Source organism: Eptesicus fuscus, chromosome 4 (assembly GCF_027574615.1).
Source record: "Eptesicus fuscus isolate TK198812 chromosome 4, DD_ASM_mEF_20220401, whole genome shotgun sequence".
NCBI classification, from domain to species: domain Eukaryota; kingdom Metazoa; phylum Chordata; class Mammalia; order Chiroptera; family Vespertilionidae; genus Eptesicus; species Eptesicus fuscus.
In genome coordinates, this window is record NC_072476.1 from 9,266,124 (window position 1) to 9,291,149 (window position 25,026).

Here is a 25,026-nt window from a genome sequence, read left to right on the forward strand (position 1 = left end):
AAGAGCTATCTGAGAAGGACAGCACGGGCAGCTCTCAATGACTAGTTCCGCAAAATTACCGCATGGAAACATCTGGCGAGACAGAAACACTCGTCTAAGAGGAGCTGGGTGGAGGGAGGCCTTCCATCCAGCACAGGCATGAGGTGGGCAGCCTGGTTTTCATAACGGAGTCTGGCTTCCAAAATGGGCTTGTGTCCGTTCATGAACCATCTGGAGCACCACCTGACCTCCAGGGCCTGCTGCTTGGCTCCCGCCAGGAAGCGTGGCTCAGAAGGGACTGGGAGGGAAGCAGGCCAGGGCAGGGGTACAACCTCCTATGCCCACAGGGCCAGGCAGGTAGGAGGGAGGTGAGCTAGGGAGGAACCAGAGGAAGTGGTGTGTTGTGGGCAGCTGGGAGGCTCGTGTGGCCTGATGCTGCTCATCTCCGCAGGTCCCAATGTCCTGCAGGCCAAGCGAGCCACAGAAGGGGGTGGGTTTGGCCTGAGTGGGATCCTAGGAGGGGACCAAGTAGTGGTCACTTCCCTGGTGACGCCAAGTGGAAAAACGAAAAGGCTGTCCTGTCCCACAGTCCTCAGAACCACTGCACACGGGGCATAGGGCCCGTCTTACAGATGGAGACTCAGGCTCGCCCTCCTTGAGGTCACGCAGCCCTCCCTGAGGCCACTCTGGATGGCACGCCCGAGGCCTCGCTGCTGCCTCCCGGAGGTCATGCTGGGCCTGGAGAGGCCTCAGGCTGGCCACCGGCAGAATCACCTGATCCAGGGGAACTCAGCCCCACTAACCTTTCTTAATCATTCCCTGGGGACCAGCTCTCCGACCCTGGCTCCCTCCTCAGGCCACGAGGCCATCACTGTGGGCACAGGGTGGGAGTGTACATGCTGTGTCTTTCCAGGCCTTTCCTCCACCTTCATGTATTGGCTGACGGAACTGTCATCGCACCTCTTGGGCGGGGCTAGAAGCCATGGACAGGTGCGTGCAGGTACCGTGGAGAACCAGGGCGGAGGATGTGGCAGGTCCGCACCGTGACCCCACAGTAAGGCTCTGTATTGGGGATGTCTTTGGAAATGGAGGGAGGGGGAATTCTCTTGCTCCTAAAGAACCAGCCTGCTTCCTGCTTTCCAGTAACCAGGACTCAGTCCTGACGTGCATGCATGTGCGTGTATGCACGTGCGCGCGTGCACACATGTATGTGTGTGTCCTTGTTGTTTCCTTGGCACTGAGAGTTCCTTCTTGCCTAATGAGAGCTATTGTTATGCCTGCGTTGGCGCTGCCTCAGGTCCTTTTGCAGCGGATTTTCTCAAGGACATCATGGCGCGGGGAAACGGGAACATCTCTCTGGCCCATCCTGCCATATCCTTCCTTATAGTTGACCAGAACAACCATGTGGGACAGTAAGGCAGTTTAATACAACAACTGAATATTATTTTGATCTAAGACATTTACTGACGGTCAGGCCACTTTCCTCCCTGGCCCAGTGTCAGGGAGCACACGAGCTGCTCAGCAAAGACCGATGGGCCAGTTCCATTGCCACAACAACCCAAGCGAGGTGTGGACTTCGCACTCACAGGTCCTTCCCTGGTCCGAGGACAAACACCTGCCTGACACACAGCTGACAGATCCCAAAGAAAACCACCTGCAGCAAAGCACTGGCCGGGCCTGACTGCCCGCCAGGGAACGTCCATTAAAGCAAGCCCGCCATGTGCGGCTCCACCTCGGGGGAGGTGGGGGCCACGCACGGTCTCAGGACCATCCAGGTGCCCTGCACTCCGGCTCTGTCACTGGCTGGATCCCACTGGCCGCTCACAGGGTGGACATGAGCTTCTGGCCTTCACTGCTCTGTGCCCAGAAGTGCTGGCTCCAGAACAGGAGGCCTGGCGTGGGGGGCAGACTGGGAGGGACTTACCCTGCCCCTGCCCATGGATTTATCAGGGCCTGGGGGACTCTGGGAAGTGAGCTGCTGCCCAGAGAGCCACCCTCAGGCCTCGAGACCCGGCTCCTCCCGGTCTCCCCCTCCTTCCTCATGCTGAGTCATGGGTCCCCCTCTGGGCTCTGAGTTGGGCTTGCAACCTGGGTCTCTGCACGTGTCACCCGGCGAGTGTGTACACGTCCAAGCCTGTCTCCACTTGGATGGAGACCCGCAAGGATGAGGGGCAGGCCTATTCCTATGCTCATTGAGGCCTTGCTCTGGGACTAAACTTGTTCCATCCCAGAGCATCTGAACTGGAATATTGTTTATGGGGAAAGACCTCAATGACCTTTTACATGTTCCCTGGGAGAAAGACCAATGAAAACCACTCTTTGTGACACAGAAACCTAAAGAAGATGGTGAGACACTGGGACACCTGACAAGCTACCTTTAACCTACTTCCTGGGCCTCTGGGCCAACCACTGGGATTCCCAGCCCCACATCACAGATCAGGGCAGTGCCTGGGGATGGGGCCTAACAGCCTGGGTCACCAACTGAAGGCCCAACGGTTGAGTCTACGCTGGTTTGGCCCACAGAGCAGTTAAAAATGTCAGAACTAGTTGATAATATCCAAAACTTGAGTGCTTTCACAGAACAATGTGCCTTTCTGGCCTCTCTTGAGAATTCTGGCCACCTGGCATCATGAGCCAGTGCCCAAGTGCCGAGTGATGCTGCCCCAGGCAGGGCATGGCTCTCCAGCGACCACATCTCTCTCCATGGAAAGGCAGGGCTGTGCGGCCGGTGCCCGACTGCCGTGGGTGACGTGAGCAGCAGTGAACCCCTAGAATGGAACTGATCGCAGTGCCCATCTCAGAGGACGCCGTGTGGGATGAATGAGCTGAGATATGTGAAGGCCTTTGAGCACTGCCTGGCACCTACGTGTGCTCAAGAAATGGGAGCTACCATCACTGTCTTGTACCCAATCCACTGCGGGGGTGCATGTACCTGCCAAGCCTGGCTGCTCAGGGCTAGCGTGGCCAGGAACCCTGCTCCCCCAAGGCCTGGGGCAGCAATCTCCCCAGTTCCCGGTGAAGGCTGGCAGCAGGCACAGGAAGAACCCCATCCACTCTGGGGTGGGGCCTTGAATTACTCTCGCTGCCTTAGGTCACGACTCTTCTAGATCTGGTCTAAGACCTCAGCATGCAATTCCTGCAATTTCATTCAATCCACCAAATACCACAGGGCCTCTCAGGGTCCCCGCCTGAGTGGGATGCAGAAGAAGAAAGCAAGTCCACACTATGGGACCTGGCCTTGGGGTGCAGGGGTCCTGGCCATGCTAGCCCTGAGCAGCCAGGCTTGGCAGGTACACACATCCAGGCAGTGGGTTGGGTACAAGTCAGTGATGGTAGCTCACACTTCTTGAGCAATTTACGTGCCAAGCAGTGCTCCAAGGCCTTCACGTATCTCAGCTCATTTATTAAGGAGTCTACGCTCGTCTGTATAACAGGGAGTCACAAACTGAAACGCTTGTGGCACCACAGCCGTGGGGGGCGCGGGGACTGTGGTGAGCTTGAGAACCACCACACCGCGAGCCCAGAGTGGATGCCATGCTGGGAGTGTGGCCAGCTCACCACCAGCCGGTTTTCCAATGTCGTCTGATGTTCCACAAGCTGGACAACACGGTAAGGGCCAAACGAGTACCTCTCAGGATGGACTGAGCCGGGGCACCCGTTTGGGTCACCGGGGGCTCAGGAAACAGGCGCCCCGTGCCCAGAAGGGTGTGGCTGGAGATCGGAAGGGCCTGGGCAGACAGGGTGTGTGGGAGCTTGTGTGTGAAGCGAGTGTTAGCAGAACCTTGGTGCTTCTGAAGGCAGGTGTAACAAGACGGGCTGGCACTCCAGGTGCTGGGGGTGGCAGGAGCAAAGCACAGCGGAGAGAGGAGTGTGGGGGCTGGAGGGAGATACAGTTGCCTGAGTCCACAGGTTGGAAGAGCCAGAGAGCCAGTGCTGGGCCGTGCGTGCAGGGCCCAGGTGAGCATCACAGGGAGAGCTGACGGGGTGTGAGGACAACTGTGCGCTGCGCCGAGGGGTGACAGGAGCGGTGGGGACGGTGGCTGTGACTCAGCTCCACCTAAGCTCCCAGGTGTGCACGTGGCCTGGCGTCGCCAGACCTTCCAGTTTCTCAATAAAAGTAAAAACTCCATGTTATCACATAAAGCCTCCCGATATTTAAATGTTGGCAATTAATGAAAAGGATTTTGGAGACGCCACGTGAGCCCATTGGAGTCTGAGAGCTGCTGCTGGAGGGCCGGGCTCAGCCTCGGCGTCATGGTTTTCCCAGGATGCCCGAAAGCATGTGCTGGCAGGGGACTGCGGCCACCCCGAGGCACCCTGCAGCCATCACCAAACTGACCCCACTGAACTATACTTTGCTGTCGATCCCCCGTCCCTTCTGCCTGGGAGTGAGCCTGAGGGAGCAGCCTGGTGTCGGATCTGGTCCCAAGCATGGGGGCACTGATGACTCTGCTGGTGGGAGGGAGGCCCTGAGCAATGAGTGCGGAGAGCGGGGAGACACAAGGCCGCTGCCTACAGTGATGAGTCCCCACCAGGCGGCAGGCAGAGGGTGAACGAGGAGCTAGGTTTGGGAGGAGACAGGTTTGGACAATGGAAATGGTAAGACTTAGGACTGGCAGTGAGGGGCGAGAGGGGAGGAGGATTCAAAGGTGGGAGTCAGGCGCTGCTGCAGATGGCAAAGGAAGTGGAGGCCAGGATCGGGAGCGGGGGGGTGAAAGGGGGGATGCCAAGTCCCTCCGGGTATTTATCCAAATGAAATGAATCATTGTTTTGAAAAGATAACTGCTCTCCCATGCTCACTGCAGCACTATTTTCAACAGCCAAGACATGGAAACAGCCTACGTGACGGAGGAATGGGTAAAGAAGATGTGATATACAATAAGCATGTCTATGTTTATCTGAATATAGGTATATACATACATATGTACACATGTACATGTACACAACATGGAATTATTCAGCCACGAAAAGGAGGAAACCCTGCCATCTACAACAACATGGATAGGCCTTAATGGCTTCATGATTAAGTGGAGTAAGCTAGAGAAGACAGATACCGCATGATCCCACTATATGTGGATCCGAAAGACAAACACAACAAAAAACCAAACTCATTGATACAGAGAACAGGTGGGTGGTTGCCAGAGGCAGTGTGTGTGTGGGGGGTGGGCGGGCAATGGGTGAAGGTGCTCAAAAGGTACCAACTTCTAGTTACTATAAGATACGTGAGTCCTGGGGAGGCATGACTGCACGGTCACTACAGTTAATAATACTGCAGCATATATTTGAAAGTTGCTAAGAGAGTAGATTTTAAAAGTTCTCATCACAAGAAAAAACATTTTTGTAACTATATGGTGGTGGATGTTAACTAAACTTTTTATAGTAATCATTTTACAATATATACATATATCAAATCACTACACTGTACACCTAGAACCAATATAATGTTATGTGTTAACTGTATCTCAATTAAAATAAAATGAAATGCAGTTTCTCAGTAGCCACATTTCAAGTCCTCAGTAGCCGCCCTGGCTAGTGGCTCCTGTTCTGGACGGGGCAGATATGGCGCTTCCTCACATCACTGCAGAAAAGTCTACTGGGCAGCGCAAGCCAGACCACCACGCCATGTCACAGAAACATACCACCAGGGGAATTAACATGCATTCATTCATCATGCATGCATCGTAAGCTGCTTACGGAGCACATTTCTGTGCATAAAATACACGAGTGTCCGTCCTGCCTCACTCGCCGTTGTGGCCAGGCGGAGGGGCATCCGAGGGTGATGCCGTGGTGAAGATGGTGACGTGCCTGTTTTACTGAAGGCTGGTAGCAGGTCACGAGCAGGTTGTCACAAAGGAAAGTGGAAGGGTGGTGGGAGCTGCGGGAGCCCCCTTTGGACGGTTATTACATACTATAAAGGGAGACAGATGTCACTCTGCGGGGACGCAGTGCTGAGAAATCCAGCGAAAACCCAACAGACCTCAGCTCCCTTCCAAGCGCTGTCGCTTGCCACTCACTAGCTGGGCAGTCACTTAACCTGGGGAATTTAAAAATCTGTGACAAGCCTATCATCACGTCCTCCTCCCGAGCCAAGGCGGACATCACGCATCACTCATGCAGCTTCTCCTTGATGAACCAGAAGGAAGGTTCCAGATCTTTCTTACGACGGGCAGCCATTTCCAAGCAGAGTGGGCGAAAGAGACCCCATCTCTGCCTGGTGGGATCTCACTGAGCAAGCCCCAGATCTCCGTCTACATGGCGGGGCCTGACAACACGGACCTTGCAGAATCGCTGGGGTTCACTGGGGTGCTCAGGCATCAGATGTTCTCTGCGTGCCTCGCCCCTTCTCCCTCGCGCCCGTCTGCACACGCAGCCCTGGGAGAGGCAGCTGTGGCCAGCGCCGTCAGCGGCGTGCTGCCTTCCTGCAGGGATCCGAGCCTCCCGCCCTCCTCTCCCCTCAGGCCCGTCCTCTGGGCCAGCTCTCTCACCGAAGCACCTGCCGAGGGGAAAGGTGCCCATAAAAGTTAGCCTGAGGGCGTAAGGCAGTGTATTCTCTGGAACCTTCTTTTCTTCTATTCTAAATAAGCTGTGACTGGATTAGCTCTCGGTTCTCACTTTTCTTCCTTGGATTCCATACACAAAACACTGTATTAACAAGCCGTGACTCCCAGGCTGAGCTGTATTTCCATGAACTCTCATTCTGTCTCTCCTGAAACACACAGCAGCAGCATGCTGCGGAGAATATGAAATCAAGCCAACCTCAGCTGCGTTCCTGCGTGCGTTCTGCCCCCGTTCGTTCTGGCAGCAGGTGGGTGGGTGTGCCTGAGGTAGCGGCGCCCCTGCCACACTCCACTGTGTGTGGGAATGCCTGCGCCTCTCATCCCTCCAGCCCTCAGCTCTGCAACGCATCCGAATGCCACTCCGATGCCTCCTCCTCTCCTTTATGCTCAGCACACAGGGAGGGCAGAGTGCAGGTTACAGAGGCAGGCCTCGGCCCAAAGGGACCACGTTTACCTGCTCTGTCATCCAGCACAGAAAATCCGTTTTGCTCGGCCTGAGATACATATTAACGTCAGGGCTGAGCGACAGGGCGCAGGCCTGGGCAGCCAGCAGTTTCATCGCCCATTCCAGAAGATGCTGAGGACCACCGGCCAGGAAGCACCCCACGGACTTGGGCGTGAGAGGACACAGCCCTAGACGCTAGGTGCGCGCTGGGGCCATGCCGTGCTGGGGCTGCATTCAGGGTCTGGGGAGAGCCCCTAAGCACACAGGTTTTGGGGGGGTGGGGGGAGTAGGCCAGCCTGCGGGGCAGGGGAGGCTGACACTCTCCCTGCAACTTCCTCAGTTATTCCAGTGGTTTGGACTTTTCTTAAATTTTAACTTTAGGTATTTGTTTTTAAAAACTCCAAGACAGGAATCAGAGAAAGCTGTTACTTCTCTGAGCAGCGTCGTGGGTGAACAGAGCCATTAGCCTCCAGATCCCCAGAGCCTTGCACGTATTTGTTTTCAAGGTGGCTGGCCGCTGGGTGGGAGTCTCAGCAGGAAGCAGTAGGGAGGGCGGACAGGAAGGAGGCAGAGGCACAGACCTCTAAGCAACGCTCTCAGTCTCTCATCGGGATGTCAAAAAGGGCAAGACAACTGCTTATCATTCCTGGGGATGAACGCATTCATTCATCTGACAACCATGCATGTCTATTTTGACAGGGCAGTGGGGAGACGATGCAGGCCCTGCTCCCAGGAGGCCCCCAGTACTGTGGGGGAGGCAGGCATCGATCCTAGAACAGGGTGAGGGGGCATATTCGTGAGGTCCAGAGTAGTGCAAGGGTCAGGCTGGCTGCCTGGAGACAGTGACCATCTGGGTTTTTCAGGAATACGAGCTAGAGGCAGGCATTTGGAGCTGAGCAGGATGGGAGAGGCCTGGGTGTATCTAGCATGGAGGTTAGTGAGGAGCTCAGGTATGTGCTCCTTCAGGTACCTTCCCAGACCTCTCCCAGCCTGAGGCAGCCCCACCCCGCCCAACGTGCCCCAGGGGTGACAGTGTGGGGCAGGCCAGCTCCAGCCCAAAGATGAGTTCGATTTGAATTATATTATGGTTTCAACAGAATTTAAATTAGCTACTGACATTCACAAACCAGAAAGGCTCATAGCAAAATCCAATTCTCAGCTTCCTGGAAATGCTCAGAGGACCCAGCAGCGCTGGCTGGCCCTCCTACATGGCAACCATTAGTTGAAGGTCAAAAGTGGCCTGTATGTATGGCTGGCATGGCTCAGTAGTTGAGCATCGACCTATGAACCAGGAGGTCACAGTTCGATTTCCGGTCAGGGCACATGCCCAGGTTGTGGGCTCAATCCCCAGTGTGGGGTGTACGGGAGGCAACCGATCAATGGTTCTCTCTCATCATTGATGTTTCTATCTCTCTCTCCCTCTCCCTTCCTCTCTGAAATCAATATACACACACACACACACACACACACACACACACACACACACACACACACACACTAGAGGCCCAGTGCACGAAATTCGTGCGGTGGCGGTGGGGGGGGGGGGGCGTGCCCCTCAGCCCAGCCTGCACCCTCTCCAATCTGGGACCCCTTGAGGGATGTCCAACCGCCTGTTTGGGATCGGACCTAAATGGGCGGTTGGACATCCCTCTCACAATCCAGGACTGCTGGCTCCCAACTGCCTACCCTGCAGGCTTGGTCCCCCCCAACTGCCCTCCCCTGCAGGCCTGGTCCCCCCCAACTGCCCTCCCCTGCTGGCCTGGTCACCCCTAACTGCCCTCCCTGCTGTCCTGATCACCCCCAACTGCCCTCCCCTGCAGGCATGGTCCCCCCAACTGCCCTTCCCTGCAGTCCTGGTCCCCCCAACTGCCCTCCCCTGCTGACCGGGTCTCCCCCAACTGCCCTCCTCTGCTGGCCTGGTCACCCCTAACTTCCCACACTGCCCTCCCCTGCAGGCCATCTTGTGGTGGCCATCTTGTGTCCACATGGGCGCAGCCATCTTTTGTCTTGGTGTGATGGTCAATTTGCATATTACTCTTTTACTAGATAGGAGATATATATATATATATATTAAAGTGGCCTGTGCTTGCCAGTCTACCACACTCCCCACCATGCCCTAGCATCCTTCTAACAATATTGAGGCTGAGTTCAGAGTGGGGTCCCATTTAGCATCTCACTTGTCCTATAAATTGCCTTATAGTGGAAAGGGAAGTAGGACAATTTTCATCCCCATGTCTATCATAAGAGGGGGAAGAAAACAGGCTGAGGGTTCCCATCCTTCCTCAGTCACTGAGCTCCCATTGAGTCCCAGTAGCTTCTGTCTGAAACTCTCAGCACCTTGGGCTCGTTACCAAGGTCTTTGTCACACTACACTATTCCTCATTTATGTGTCTGCCAGCTGTCAGATGCAGAGTATCTCCAGGGCATGACTGTGTCTGACATCAGAGTCCTCACAATTGATCATAAAGCTTGATGGCCCCTAGTTATGTCTCAGTAGTAAATGTCAAATGAAGGGATGGATGCAAATGGATGCATGAAACACAGTCCAGTGAAGAAAGGTGAGGGCCTGGGTGTAGGGGTGCTGGGAGGGCAGAGGAGAGGAGGAGTTCTGAAACCAGAGGAGCAGCCAAGCACAGAGCAGGGTGCACGCACGAGGAGCGCTGGCACCTGGGAGCTGGTTGGACACGCCGCAGCGGGGGCACAGCCCTCGGCCTGTGGGGAAGACCCTGCGTTCTAGCAAGTCCCACGGCAGTCATCATGGATTACAGTGTGAAAAGAGCTGGCTAAGCAAATGGGCATGAAGTCTGACCTCAGGGGTTCAAATTCTTACTGTGACGCTTACTGGCTGTGTGACTTGTGACATGTTACATAGCCTCTCCGTGTGTGTTTCATTAGTTAAAATTGAGCCTCAGTTGGTATTTTTCCAGTTCCCCCAAAGGGTGACCTAAGTACCCCTTCTAGACCTCCGAGCGCAGACTCTGCCCCAGTGGCTGTGACACCCCCACAGGCACTTGCCACCCCAGCAGGGCCTCCCGGCACCCATTTTGCAGTTTCAGGAATCAGGCTATTAGGTAGCACTAGGTGCTCCTATAAGCCTAATGCCCAGGGAAGCATCAGAGCCTGGTACTTACGCCATCAGCCGTCCAGTAGTTCCAAACCTTGATCCTGGCCAGACCAAAGGCACGAAGCCTTCTCGTGCTGCGGATAACGAAGAAGAGCTGCAGTGGCGGGTGGAAGGGGCAGGTCCACAAGGAGGAGTCTTTCTTGCTCTGAAACACCAGCAAGAGAGGGGAGCAGTCAGTACATGTCTGCTTCCCCAGGCGCACCAGTAGCGACTCCACCCTAATAAAACCCCAGAGAGGGCTGAGGGCGGGCAGCCAGGCCCCTTCTCCTTTACCAGGTTAGGGAAGTTTTCTGCCATTCTTTCTTCAACGACATTCTCTATCCCTGTCTCCCTTTCTGCCTCTCTGGCACACCTACTATTCAAATATTATTACATTACATATTGTCCCACAGCTCCCTAAAGCTGTCCTCCTGTTTTCTGTTTTTCCTCTTTGGTTCTCTGATTGATTTTTTTCAACTCTGTCTTCTAATTCATTGATTCAATCCTCAGCTTCCCCTAACTTGCTGTGTATTCCTTCCAATGTGTTATTTATTTGTGCTATGTCATTCTTTATTTCTATTTTCATAGTTAGTATGTCTTTTCTCATGCTGTTGAGCATATTTACCATCATTTTTCTGAACTGTATATCAGATAAATTTCTTATCTCTATTTTGTTTAGCTCTTCTTTTGGAGAATTCTCTTGTTCTCTCACTTGGGGGTTGTTTCTTGGTCTCCTCATTTTGGCTGTATGTTTGGGTTTGTGACTGTGTATTAAGTAGATCTGCTATGCCTCTCAATCTCTAGTGCAGGACAGTGTTAAACACCGTTTCTGACTAATTAGATCAGGCAAAGACTCAAAGCCCCCAGAGACTGCTTCTACCTACAGACTGGTAGGATTCTGACTTGAATGGCTCCAGGCAATCATCTTCAGGTGTGGTGAGAGTTTTTTTTAACAGGATGGGGCAATTGCTTCTGCCTGGAGGCTAATTGCTATTCTCTTAATAGTCCTTGGAAACTCTGCACCATGGCACAAGGTGTTTTCTAGTAGGGTGGGTCAACTGTCCTCCCCCCAGGCAAAGCTGCCTATATAGAAAATGTCTGCATGAGAAAGATGATACAGCATGAGGGAATGACTCAGCACAAAAAACTGGGGTGTCTGCCTTTTGAGCTCTTATCCCAGATCCCCTGATCCTGGCTTCTGCTCACACAGCTCCAGTCCACTCTGCCCTCCCTCTGCCAGAGCACAAGGTGAGTGGCTCCACAGGAAATTTTGTGCATTGGTCCTTTAAGAGGGTGCCTGAATTTCTAGCCATCTCTCCCTGGCAGACAGCAATCCCACTACTTTTCATAGCCAGATATTATGAGGGTACCCTTCTCAGTTCTGGTGCTCTCTGCTGGGGGCCCAGCTTGGGGATTAGACCCCAGAGTGCCAGGCCCCTTCTCTACAGAATCCGGGGGTGGGGGTAGGTCTCCTATCTCTCCCCACCTGGACTGACCCTCACCCTGGCTTAAAGCTGCCACTCAGGCCTTCAGCCCCACCATCAGACTGAATTTAAAATGCAGGGCTTTGCTGTGCTTGGCCTTGAGGAAGCACTGAGGGTGGGGGCTCTAGAGAGAAGGGCAGGACAAGAGCCACCACTTGCCTTATCTGATAAACCTGGCAGAGTTTTGTTTTCTTTTGTAAAACCTTGTCAAATAAAAAACATTTTTAAATAGAAATCAACTGGCTCAGGAATTTGTTGGGATGGGGCCGTGGCACTGAGCGTGGGAGTCCTCCTGCCCCTCTCAGGACTCCAGAGTGCCGCTTCTGCCAGCCAATGGCCAGCAGGCCTAGGCCACACTCAAGGCCAAGGGCGGAGAGCAGGAGAGCCTCGCTGTCATTCTCCTTCACACCAACAAAATTCTGTCGTGAGTGCTTTTGGTGCAGGTGGAAAAGCCAAATCAGGGGACTTCTCTCAGCTCTAGTGGCCTCTCTTGTATCTTCCAATGCCCCGTGTCCTCTGTCCAGACCAACCTCTCAGCTTCTCCCAGACAACTCCACACCAGCACAGCCTCTTCCTGTCCTCCTCACCCTGGGAATTTCAGCTCAAATGTGCTTTTGCCCCCCTGCCCCCTACCCTCAAGGCATCGCTCTCCCTCCAGGGGTGCCTGCAGCTCCCTGAAATGCCTGAGGCTAGCCTTCCCCTAGGTGCCCCCACAATGACCTGCCTTCAGGTTCATGGCCCTACCCCCCACTCAGCTGGGAGCTCTTTAAGGGATGTGGTCACATCAAATTCATTCCAGAACCCTTAACATTCAGCATAATTCCTTGGCACATCATAAATGCCAAAAAAACTTTGTTGAACGAATCAATAAATGGATAAGTGACATTTACCTCCTAATATCAGTCCTCTCATTGAAACTTTAAAAAGACTGTAAACTGAATTTGGCCTACACAGCTATTTTATTTGGCTCGTGAGTGTTCTAAAAAAAAAAGGCACATTCGCTGCCAACACTTGACGATGGGGAGGATTCCGCTCCTCAGGCTGCTTCCTGCTTCTCTGCAGACCTGAAAGCCTGGAGTCGCAGCACGGGGTCCCTGACACCCATCGGCGGGTGCTCTCTGTGACCTCAGTCCCCACCACTCCCTACCGTTTCATACCCACTTCACTTCCCTCATTATGCCTCTGCCGGGACCTGCAGGCATTTGAATTTAGGGTCTCTGCTTAGGGGCTGAACAGTTGCCAGTCCCATGCGCCTATAAGCCACCACCACATCCCTGACACTGGCTGAAGTTGTCCCTTTTATTAACAGGAGCATCGCCACAGACTCCTGTCACCAGGACCGAGCCTGCGAAGTGACAGAGCCGGGGAAGGAGATTGGCTGACTGGGTTTTGCCGGCCCCAGGAGATGGAGGCCCCGCTCCAGCTGCAGGGACGAACAAAGGCGGCTTGTTCCAGTGACAACAGTGCCTTTCAGGAGGGCGGAGGCTGCTTTTGTTGAGGGGGAGAGATGAGTTCAAGGGGTTCTGACTTGTTCTGGCAAGTTTCTCAAGCTTTGCAAGGACTTCCAGTGCCCTGGCGGCTGCGAGGGCTCAAGATACACGTCTAAAATCCAGGGGGTAGTCTCATCCCTTCGCTGAGCTGGGCCTAAACTGGGTCACTGCGGCTGTTTGAAAAAGGCAGAGACTGAGGCTGACCCCGGGGTTGCCGATGATTTCCCTCACTTTCTGTCAGCAGGAGGAATAGCAGGAGGGCTAAGCGGGAATCTAGTGCTCACAGTCAGAGAACGCGAATCCAGAGGGAACTCCGAGCCTCGTTAGCAACCCAGCTTCTGATGTTTCCTTTCACAGAGCCGGAGAGGAGGGCTGGCAGGAAGCTGCTGGCGACTGACCCACAGCGTGCTGGGCAAACCCCAGGTGCCCGTCAGCAGGCAGAGCGTCTGCGCCCGCCCATCACAGGTGGTGAGGATGGCATCAGGAGAAACAGGGCACCTTCGCTTCGTGCTGCCACTGCTCTCTCATGCCTGAGAGGCGAGTCTCTGGCACATACGGTGCCACGTGGTAGAGTGCGGACTCACACCCAGGCTCTTCTTCGTTAATTCGTTAATTCGTTTGTCTTAGTCTGGATTCCCCAGGAGCAGACCCCGAGGCAAGGATTCCAGCGGAAGGCGTTTATTCAGACAGGGAAGGAGACTGAATGGAGCACGGGGAAGAGAGAGGGGAGAGGCAGCCCATAGTGTGTTACCAAGCCACTCCTGTGGGCCCTGGAGCTCGGCCCACCTGGAGTCTGGAGCTGTGTGGAGCTCAGAGGGACTCCCCCACAGGACAAGGGAGTGGGGTGCTCTCTCAAGCCTGCTCTTCCCCACCAGCTGGCACCTACTGCATGCGAGGCAACGTGAGCCCTGGAGGCCAGAAAAAAATCCTCCTTCAGAGAAGCATCGGTGCGGGTGGTCGAGCAGCGGATGGTGTGCCCCGAAGTGGGAAGGGCAGGGGAGGCGCCAGCACTGAGCTCAGCAGGCGCTGAGGGGGACACAGGTCCCAGCTCTGTGCTGGTAGGGGAGGTAAACAAGTGAAAACACAAGAAAAAACAAAGCATGGGTGCATTTGATGATGAAAATAAGAGAGAATTATTAATGGCCAATGGAAGGGCTGTTTCAGAATGCATGGTCAGGGAGGGCCTCCCTGAGGAGGTCACTTTCTAACTCCAAGACAAAGGTGCTTTCTCTTCCAGCTTAACCCAACGCAGATGCACCCGCCCGCAGGGAGATGCCGACGGCCCTCGGAAGTCAGCCCAATTAATAAAGCACTGCAATCAAAAAGGAACGAACTACTGATATACACAACGATGTGGATGGATGTCAAGGGCATTATGCTGAGTGAAAAAGTCAGTCTTCAAAAGATTACATGCAGTAAGCTTCCATTTATTGAGCATTCTTGAAATGACAAAACGTATAGGGAACAGATCGGTGGTCACAGGTGTTAGGGACAGGTGAGGGGAGATGTGACTAAGGGTTGTTGCACGGGAATTCCTCTGTGGTGATGAAGCCATTCTCTACCTCAGTGTGGTGGCGGCTATGCAAATCTACATATGATCAAACTGCAAACACACACACACACGAGTGCATGGCGGTCTGCACATTAAGCCAGTGTCAACCTCCTGGTCTGACCAGGGTCTGTGATTACAGAGGATGTTATCAGCGGGGAAGCTGGGCAAGGGCGTCTGGGATGTTTCTGTTCTTTAAAAAAAATGGAGATATAATTGACATATATAAAATCACCACTTAAAAAAAAAGAAAAAGAAGATCACCACTTAACGACTATATTTTAACTTTGTCCATAAAATCATTCAATCATTCTTTACTTACATACACTCTGACTCTATTCTATGAAAGCACAGACAAAGGAAAATGATATTTCTTTTGATGTCAATTGTGTAACATCTACATCTCCTATCAATCAGTACACTGCATGACATTTTACAGAGACAGAAACTAATCAGTGTTCTAGCATGCAAGGCAGCACTATTATGGGTCAAATAAAAAATTAATAGTAGGACTGTGGTCATTGTTGTCCTAGAAACAGTTCAATTCCAATCTGCCAGTGCACTTTCTACAACTTCCCTGAAAAATGTTAGTTTTAATGTGCTCTTTAATATTATTAATATTGTAAGACTCAGATATATTTGTATGCCTTGAAACTTTACAGTTTATAAATTGTTTGAATTGTAACATCACTTTCACTGTAATTATTTACTCATACATACCATTTTCTATGAGAAATAACAACATATACGTTTAAAATAAATATACCCCTTTAAAATTGAAAAAAAAAGAAAAAGAAGATCACCACTTAAAGGGTACAATTCAGTAGTTTTTTTTAGCACATTCATAAGGTTGTGCAACTATCACCACTATTTTTTCCACTGAACTTTATCACCCCAAAGACACCCTACCCTGTACCTTTTAGCAGCTGCTCCCCATTCCGCCTCCCCTGAGCCCATGGCAGCCACTCTCTGTCTCTGTGGATTTCCCTGTCCTGGACATTCCTAGAAGCGAGTCATACACTATGTGCCTCTGTGTCTGGCTTCTTTCACTCAGCATAATGTTTTCAAGGCTGCAGTATGTGGCACAACTTCATGCCTCTTTATGGCTGAATAATATTCCATCGTGTGCAGACACCATGTGCTCTTTACCCACTCATCAGTGGGTGGACATTTGGTCTACTGTGAACAATGCTGCTGTGAATATATGTGTACACGTTTTTGTGTGAACATGTTTTCAAATCTCTTGGGTATATATATCTAGGTGTGGAATTACTAGGTCACATGGTAACTCTACATTAACTTTTTGAGAAAATGTCAAACTATTTTTCCCAGTGACTTACACCTTACTTTTTTTAAAAAATCCTCATTGGAGGATATTTCCCCCCCCCCCCCCACCCCATTGATTTTCAGAGAGAATGGAAGGGAGGGAGGAGAGGAGGACAGAGAAAAAAATTGATGTGAGAGAGACACATCCTTCGGCTGCCTCCTGCAAGAGCCCCAACGGGGTCCAGGGATCAAACCCACAATCAAGGTACATGCCCTTGACCGGGAATTGAACCCAAGACCCTTCAGTCCAAGGACCAACACTCTAACCTCTGAGCTAAACCTGCCAAGGCTATACCTTACTTTGACATTCTCACCAGCAAGATATGAGGGTTCCACTTGTTGCACATACTCACCAATACTTGTTTCCCTTTTTCTTTTCTTTTTTTAAAGTATAGCCACCCTAGTGAGTGTGAAGTGATGTATCTTTGTGGTTTGGATTTGCATTTCCCTAATGACTAGTGATGTCGAGCATCTTTTTATGTGCTTGTTGGCCATTTGTATATCTTCTTTGGAGAAATGTATTTTGGCCATATTCTAATTGGGTTGTCTTTTCATTGCTGAGTTTAAGAGTTCTTTACATATTCTGGATACTAGACTCTTATCAGATATTTGATTTGAAAATACTTTCTCCCATTTTATAGGTTGTCTTTTCACTTTCTTGCTCGTATCCTTTGAAACGGAAATGTAATTTTATGAAGTCTGATTTATCTATTTTTTCTTTTGCTGCTTGTTCTTTGGGTGTCATATCTAAGACTCCATTGACAAATTCAAGGCTATGAAGATTTACACCTGTGTTTTCTTCTAAGAGTTCTATAGTTTTAGCTCTTAATATTTAAGGTCTTTGGTTCACTGAGTTAGTTTTTATACATGGTGTGAGGTAGGAGTCCAACCTCATTCTTTTGCATGTGGAAATCCAGTTGTCTCAATAGCATTTGTTGAGAAAATTATTCCTAACTGATTGAATGGTCTTGGCATCCTATTGAAAATCAATTGACTACAGATGTATGTGTTTATTTCTGGACTCTCAATTTGATTCCATTGACTTATACCCATCCTTATGCCAGTATCACACAATTTTGATCACTGTAACATGGTAGTTAGTTTTGAAATTGGAAAGTGCGGCCCTTACAGGTTTGGCTCAGTGGATAGAGCATCGGCCTACGGACTGAAGGGTCCCAGGTTCGATTCCGGTCAAGGGCATGTACCTTGGTTGTGGGCACATTCCCAGTAGGAGGTGTGCAAGAGGCAGCTGATTGATGTTTCTAACTCTCTATTCCTCTCCCTTTCTTTCTGTAAAAAAATCAATAAAATGTATTTAAAAAAAAAAAGAAATTGGAAAGTGTGAATCCTCCAGATTTTTTCTTCTTTTCCAATGTTGTTTTGGTTCCCTCAAATTTGGGTCCCTCAAATTTCCATATGTATTTTAGGATCAGCTTGCCCATTTCCACAAAAAAGACAACTGGAATTTTGATACGACTGCATTGAATCTGTAGAAAATTTGGAAACCATTGCCATTTTAACACCATTTAGTTCTTCCAATCCATGAACACTGGTGTCTTTTCACTTATTTAGGTCTTTAATTTCTGTCATTACTATTTTGTACTTTTCAGTGTAGAAGTCTTGCATTTATTTCTTTGGTGGAATTTATTCTTAAATATCTTATGCTTTTTTATACTATAAAAATACAATTGTTTTCTTAATTTCCTTTTCAGATTGTTCATTACTCGTGTATAGAAATACAACTGATTTTTGTATATTAATCTTTTATCCTGTAAACTTGCTGAACTTAATTTTAGCTTTACCAGTGATTTTTGTGGATTCTTTACGATTTTCTATATATAAGACCATATCACTTGCAAATATGGTTTTGCTTCTTCCTTTCCAACTTTTTTATTTTCTTACTTAACTTCCCTAGGTGGGTTCTCCAGTACAGTGGTGAACAGAGGTGATGAAAAAGCATCCTTGTCTTGTTCCTGATCTGGGGTTACGTTTTCAGTCTTTCACATTAAGTGTCACATTAAGTGTGATGTGGGTGTTCATAGATGCCCTCTACCAGGCTAAGGTTGTTTCCTTCTGTTCTTGGTTTGCTGACTGTTTTTATCATGAAAGGGTGTTCAGTTTTGTCAAATGCTTTTTCTGTGTCTATTAAGATGTAATGTGGTTATTTCCCCCTTTATTCTATTAATATGGTCTATTGATTGATTTTCATATGTTAAACAAACCTTGTGCTCCTGGGATAAACTCCATGAGGTCTTGATGTGTAAATATTTTTTTAAACTGCCAGATTCAACTTGCTAGTGTTTTGTTGAAGATTTTACATCTATATTCATAAGAGATGTTGGCCTGAAGTTTTCTTGGGAAATCTTTGGTTTTGGTATCAGGGTAATCCTGGTCTCATGAGTTGGGAAGTGTTCCTTCCTCTTCTATGTTTTAGAAGAGAATGTAAAGAACTAGTATTAATTCTTTAGTTAGTAGGATTCACCAGTGAAGTCATCTTCTGGCAACTCCCTCTTCAAGTAGCTTCTCTTCTGAACTCAGCCCTCACTCCCAATTACCTCTGTCCAGCTCTCAGCGGCCCCACCACTCACAGCGGTGCGGCCTGAGCAAGTCACCCATCTTCCCTGAGACTTGCTTTCCAGCTTCATCAGATGTGGAGAGTGATCCAGGGTCCATGGGAGGATTAGATGAGGGGTGTCTGGCTGGCATACTGTGGGTCGTTAGAGTCAACCCACAGTGAATCTAAGAGGCAGTCCTAGGCCTGGCACATGGGACCACATCAGGGAGACCCCAGGCCAGCACAGCAGGGGGAACCCAGCCCCCCCACAGCTGGACCCAGAGATCCAAAAGCCAGGGCAAGGTAGCTGCCTATGTCCCAACCTCAGGCCCAAAAGAAAACAATCCAAACCCACAAAAACCACGGGCTGGAGTCCTCGCTGCTCTCACACAGCAAAGCTCACCAGCCTCTGCTAAACAGAGGAGAAGGGAGAGCAATCATCAGAATCGGTCCCCGTCAAACTCAGTGATGCTTTTTATAGGCCCTGGTATGCTCTGCTCTGCACAGCAGCTTCCAAAATGCCACTGCTTTGGGCAAAGGGGGTTTGGAGAGGTGGCAAGGGCTGGGGCTTGCACACATGGGAGCCCGGGGACTCAAAGCAGCAAGCAGAGCAGGGCGTGCAAGGCCAGGGCACCCACACAGCTGTGACCAAGGGGACCTGTTTCTTTCAAGGTTCAGGGTCACAGAGCTGCTGCTCTTCAGGAGGGTGCAGACACCACCCGGTCCCACCTGTGGAGGTTGGGGCCTCTCGGCCATCCAGCACCTGTTCCACCTTTCTTTCAGTAACAACCCTGAGCTTCTTCAGGGAGGGTTCCCCCTACCCGCGGGCATCTTGGTTGCATTGGCATCAAGGTGGCCAGCCTCCTAGCCAAGTTGGAGCCTTCCTCTCCTGGACTCATCACGCAGAGTGATGACAAACCAACTGTCCAATTAACCAACCAACAAAACACTGTCCATCTCCCCCAAAAGACGAACCCTCGGTGCACATGCATCCAGGACGCTGCCTGCAACTGCCATGACATGGGCCTGTCCTCTCCCGGCCTGGGGGCAGTGAGCATACCAGCTAAAATGAGCCAGACTCAGTTTCTGTTACTAGAAATTAGGAATCAAAATTAGAAATCCATCTACGCACCTCCCTCTCATTTTACAGGCGGCAGAAAAACAGACTTGGAGAAGGTGCCCAAGGCCATACCTGGAACTCCAGAATTAGGGATTTCAAAGCCCCCTTTCTTGTTTCCTTTCCTTTTAAATGGGAATAGTAATATCCACTTCTTAGTGTTATTAATACTGTTAATAATAATAACAGTGAAAACACTGACAGCTGATTTTTGGAGCCTTAGGAAGATCCAGACCTGGTACTAAGCTCTGAAAATTCACATTTGATCCTTACAACATTGTGTCAAGGTAGGCATTCTTATCACCCTCATTTTACAGATGAGGAGACTGAAGTAGAGGTGAGGTGAGCTGCCTGGGGTCACGAAGCTGAAGTGGGAAGCTGTGAAGCCCGGCCTTTCCGCTCCTTGAGCCCGTGCACTCTTAGGTATAAATCAGGTCGCATGGCCATGCCTGGCACAGCAAGAACTAAGCATGTGGTGGCTGCTTTCAGTTTCCATACTTTACATGTACATGGGAGGGAACTTAAGAGGTGCCAAAGAGCACCCAAGGGAAAGTCTTCCCTGGCCCCTTTTGTGGCCCAGAGGCACCTCTGTTCCCAATCTCCAGCCCCTCCCGGAGATGAAGGATGGGAGGCACGGCACAGCCAAGATGGCGCTGCCGGGCATCCTGTCTCAGGCTAGCTCACAGCCTCGTGCCCAACTTGCAGTGGCAGGAGGAGAAAACGCCAGTGCTTTTTTAAAAAAACCTGTTAGATATTTAAAGACAAGGAACATTCCCGTTGTTGGGTACATGAACGCCATGCTCTAGGGAAGCAGGACTGTGAGGGGGTGGGCCTGGGCCCTGGACCAGGCTGGCTGCAGCATGTGCACTTGGCCCCACCACCGTCCAGCTGTGTGACCTTGGCGAAGTCAAAGCCCTCTCAAAGCCTTCGTTTATTTAGCTACAAAACAGCTACGTTTACCTCAATAACCTCTGAGGTCCCATGTTTGGCAGTGACTGTTGTAAACTGCAAGATGGAGAAAAGGGCTGAATTGGCTCCTCGTCCCCTCTCCCAAGAAAACCCCGCAGAGCAGAGATCTGGGAAGAGTTTGGGGGACAGTGTGGAGCCCTCCACCTTTGCCACAGCTCCTTCCCACACGGTCCGGATGAGTAATAGGGGAAACTGCATTGTCCCCTGCTCACACCCCACCTTTAGCGAGGACGCGTCATGGGCAGAGAAGATGCATCCTAATGCAAGGCCAAGCCTCAATGCAGTGCCGCCTCCACTTACAGCCAAGTTCCTGTTGACCAGCTGGCCCAGGTCCCCCGGCGTGTCCGCGTTACGGATATCCACGTCATGAGGTGACACGTACAGCTTTGTGTTGTCCAGGTCAAAGAACTCGACTTCGGTGAGGCCCACCCATGACGGGCTGCCCCAGTTGGACAGGATTTCCATCGTCACGTAGATGGCATCTTTCATCTCTTCTGCTTTCACCCCCAACTTGTCCTTAAAGGAGAGAAACATGATGCCAAAGATGAAGCATGGCAGGCCGACTCCAGCCCCAGCACCGAGCCACAGGCCATCCACCCTCCGTGCCGGAGGGTAAGAGCAGCACCCTGGACCGACAGTTACTATGTACCTATGGTTACCATGAAGATTAAACAAGCACATATTTGTGAAGACTGAAACACAGCTACTGTGTACATGGGCACCTAGTGTTTCCTGCTTAAAAGGCAGCATATTTGGGGGCGGGGAGGGGACCTTACAATTAATTTTTTATTTCTATTAATTTTATCCTATGCTGGTTTGTAAAGAAAACTTTTGGATTTATGTTAATCTAAGAATATAATTCCTTGTAACATAAAAAAAAAAAGGCAGCATATTCTGTCTGAACATCACGCATGCCTCTTCCGCACTACCAGGTGTTCAGTCCTATAGGCATGTCACAACTTCCGCTGAATTGGGCAGGTCTCCCCACATTCATGCTGAACCCTAACCCCAGTAGTTCAAAGTATAACTGTATTTGGAGATAGGACCTTTAAAAAGTAATTAAGTTAAAATGAGGCCATTAGGATGGGAATACATTCTGACCAATGTCCTCATCAAAGGAAATTTGGACACGTGAGAAGACACCAGGGATGCTCATGCACAGAGAAACAGCCACGGGGACACGGGGGGAAGGTGGCCATCTGCAAGCCAAGGAGAGAGGCCTCGGGGGAAACCAAACCTGCCAACACCTCACTCGTGGACTTCCAGCCTCCAGAAGTATGAGAAAATGAGTCTTATTTAAGCCACCAGAGTGTGGTATTTGTTAGGGCAGGCCCAGCAGAATAACGCAGTAGATAATACAAGACCTGGACAAGCCACTTGACATCTCTCAGTCTAGCTGAGGAACCCGAGATGACTCCATCCACCTGCCACCAAGACTAAGTGAGATATGAGTACCAGAGCAGACCCTGTCCCGAGTCCTGGCCCTGTGTGTCCATTCCCCCATTTCTCTCCTTCATTGTTGTTTTTTTCCAAGTAGGCAAAATTCATCTTTATTTATTGGTAATCCTCACCCCAGGATATGTTTATTGATTTTTAGAGAGAGAGAAACATCAATGTGAGAGGCACTGATCGGTTGCCTCCTATACACACTCCAACCATTGACCCCCAACCTAGGTATGTGCCCTGGCCGGGAAATGAACCTACAATATTTTGGTGTGTGGGATGATGCCCCAACCAACTGACCCACCTGGCCAGGGCTCTCCTCCATTGGTTTTGATGCCCGCCTCCCTCATGGGCAGGCTATTCGATCTGAGAGGCTGCGTGGATGCCATCAGTAAATGGCCACACTGTGGAATGGCCTCCTGAGGCCCCTTGGGTGGCCACGGATCAGTCACTCATAAAGTGGCACATCCCCACGTGCACATGCCCCCTGGTAATTAGCGCTGGTAAAAATCGGCACTGGTTCTGTGAGCAGGGAGCTGAGCAAGTGAACAGCAAATGTTCCCTACTTATTTTTTTTAATTAATAGCCAGCCACACGTGCTCTGGCTCTCAGCATGTGTTTGGAGGAGCCCTGATTGCCACACGCTGGGGACGAGGATGGGAGGGAGGGAGGTCAGCTCATGGCTCCCAGAAGGAACACGGGCGTTTTTATTAGCTTGGCCCACAGACCCCTCAGCCTCCTCCTCCTGTGCTGGCTTCCTGCTCCTGTGCGGTGCAGGGCCGGCTGAGCCCTCCGCTGCCCTGGGTCCGAGTCCAGGCTTGGCCAATGGTGATACACCTAAGCTGGCCTGGCTGAAGTGGGGGCTGGGAGGTTAACCAGCTTGTGCTTGTGAGAGGCACTGCCAGGTGAGCGGTGCAGGAGACGGTGTGGGAGGCCGTGTGGGAGGCTGTGCGGGAGGCGTGAAGGCGTGGTTCGGTGCACCCTGGTTGTTGGCTGCAGGGAGGAGGGCCAGATGGCCGGCGAGCCGCCTCGCAGAGGGGTGGCTAGATCTCACACCAAGTGCAATCTCAGATGTGCAAGTTCCCGCAGGGAGTTTCCGAATGAAGGAGCTGAAGGGCCTATTAACTGAGGAAGTGTCACATCTTATCAGTGCTGCAACTCCACGGCTACTCCTGCTCTGAATCGCGAGATTTAGGTCCCTCCAGAGGGTCTGAGACCAACACTGGGGTGGGGGGGGGAGGGAGGAGGGGGGAAGGCTCCGGGTCCCTGGCACTCGCTTCGGCTCTCTCATCAGGACCACTGGATTTTCCTGGGGGGAGTTACCCCTTCTCTTTCCTCAGCCCTGAGGTATCGCATGAACCCTTTCCCACCCCAGGAACCAGTGTGTCCGGTCCCCTGGACCAGCAGAAGGAATGGCTGAGTGATCTGCGGGGCAGGGTTGCCCTTCTCTCCTGACAGGGGTCTGCGGGTGAGAGGTGGGAACCGCTCCAGCTATCAGGGGCCACAGGGCAAGAGAAGAGGGCGTGGTGGTGGGAGGGGCTCAGGGATGCAGCTGACACTGAGGACAGTGTGCGCTGCTGGACCAACCCCACCTGGCCCCCCTGTGGCATTTACTACAAGCCCCGGTCATTTGTCTCCGCTTTGTTCTGGGAATCAGTTTGCCTTAAGTTTTCTGACTCCTGTAATACAAAGAGACTCGATCAACCCAGGCAGGTCTCAATGTGGCTGGTTTCAGCACACTTAGCACCTTTACAGCTAAGAAGGCAACTTCCAAGCAGGGGGAACAAAGCTTTGACTTTTCTAGATCTTTCTAGATGGCCAACTTTCCACTGATGTGTACCAGCTCCTCCCTGCCTTGTGCCAGGCGTGGAGCGTTCACTCCCCTGTCCCAGCCCACAGATGGCCACGCACTCCCAGGACCAGAGAGTCAGACACTTGTCTGAGGTCTCTCACCCTTAAATGGTGGTGCCAGACGCACAGCTGAGACTCGTCCCGGGCCGGGGGGGGGGGGGGGGGGAGGACGCGTGTGTGCAGGGCTTTCTGCGGTTGTGAGTCTTACATGCGACTTTGAGAGGCTCCATGTTAAGTCCTCATTGGCCAATCGTAAGACTGGTGACCACCAACCAAATAAGAGGGGCTTGGGTACAGGGAGGGGTGAGGAGGATGCGCCAGGACACTCACCTGCTGACACAAAAGAAAGAACTCCCATCCCCTGCCTCGCTGGGCGCCCCTGTGCAGCGGATGTCCCGCTCCGTGTCTGTGCCGTCACGTTGAACTAGACGAAGACTAATGTCACCTCTTGCAGGTACCTTGCAGCTTTAACATTTTCTATCTGGGTAATCTCCATAATGATGATTTCCATCCTTTTATACTACTGCATTATGCTGATATATCACACTTTCCTGATTACCTCCATTATTAAGACACATTTATGTTATTTTTGGGTTTTTTCCTCATTTTTCTCTACTTCCAATAACCCAGCAGCAGACACCTTTGTGCCTATAGCTTTTTATTGCTGCTGACTTCCGAGGGTGAGGAAGGGGGATTACTGGGCTGGAAGACAAGCATTGCTAAGGCTCTTTCTAAGCTTCCTAAGTCCAGCCCGTCTGCTTTTCCAGAGCGTCCACCGTCTCCTTGCTGCCAGCAGGGCAGGATGGCCGGCCTCTGTAACCTTGCCAGCACCAGAGGTTACCCTTAAGGTCACTTACTCACTCGGATGTCCCACGGGACATGCAGGCTGCTCGAGTTTGCATTTCTTGGCTACCAGCGATGCGGGGCCTTTCCTTGGGGCTCGCGTGCTGTGTATGTTCCCTGTGTGGAGAGCTGCAAGGCCTTGCTCCACCACACCTTTGTCTGTGTGCTGGGGAGGAGGGGACCTTTGTCTGTGCTGGGGAGGAGGCGACCTTTGTCTGTGCTGGGGAGGAGGCGACATGCACGCGGCAGAAAGACGCCGAGGTGGCCGCCATCAGAACAATCCCACGGAACAGAAATGATCGCACACGGGCCCTGC

The 25,026-nt window shown here is 51.4% G+C and overlaps 1 protein-coding gene across 1 annotated transcript in view; it reads right to left on the reverse strand.

Moving 5' to 3' along the window:
* Nucleotides 1-25,026, reverse strand: part of KATNIP (katanin interacting protein) — a 203,661-nt gene that overhangs the window by 36,085 nt on the left and 142,550 nt on the right. Inside the window, exons 14-15 of the mRNA XM_054714549.1 lie at nt 20,874-21,089; nt 10,113-10,250 (exon numbers count right to left, since the gene is read on the reverse strand). Coding sequence (XP_054570524.1) covers nt 10,113-10,250; nt 20,874-21,089 — 354 coding nt within the window. The remainder of the gene's footprint in view (nt 1-10,112; nt 10,251-20,873; nt 21,090-25,026) is intronic.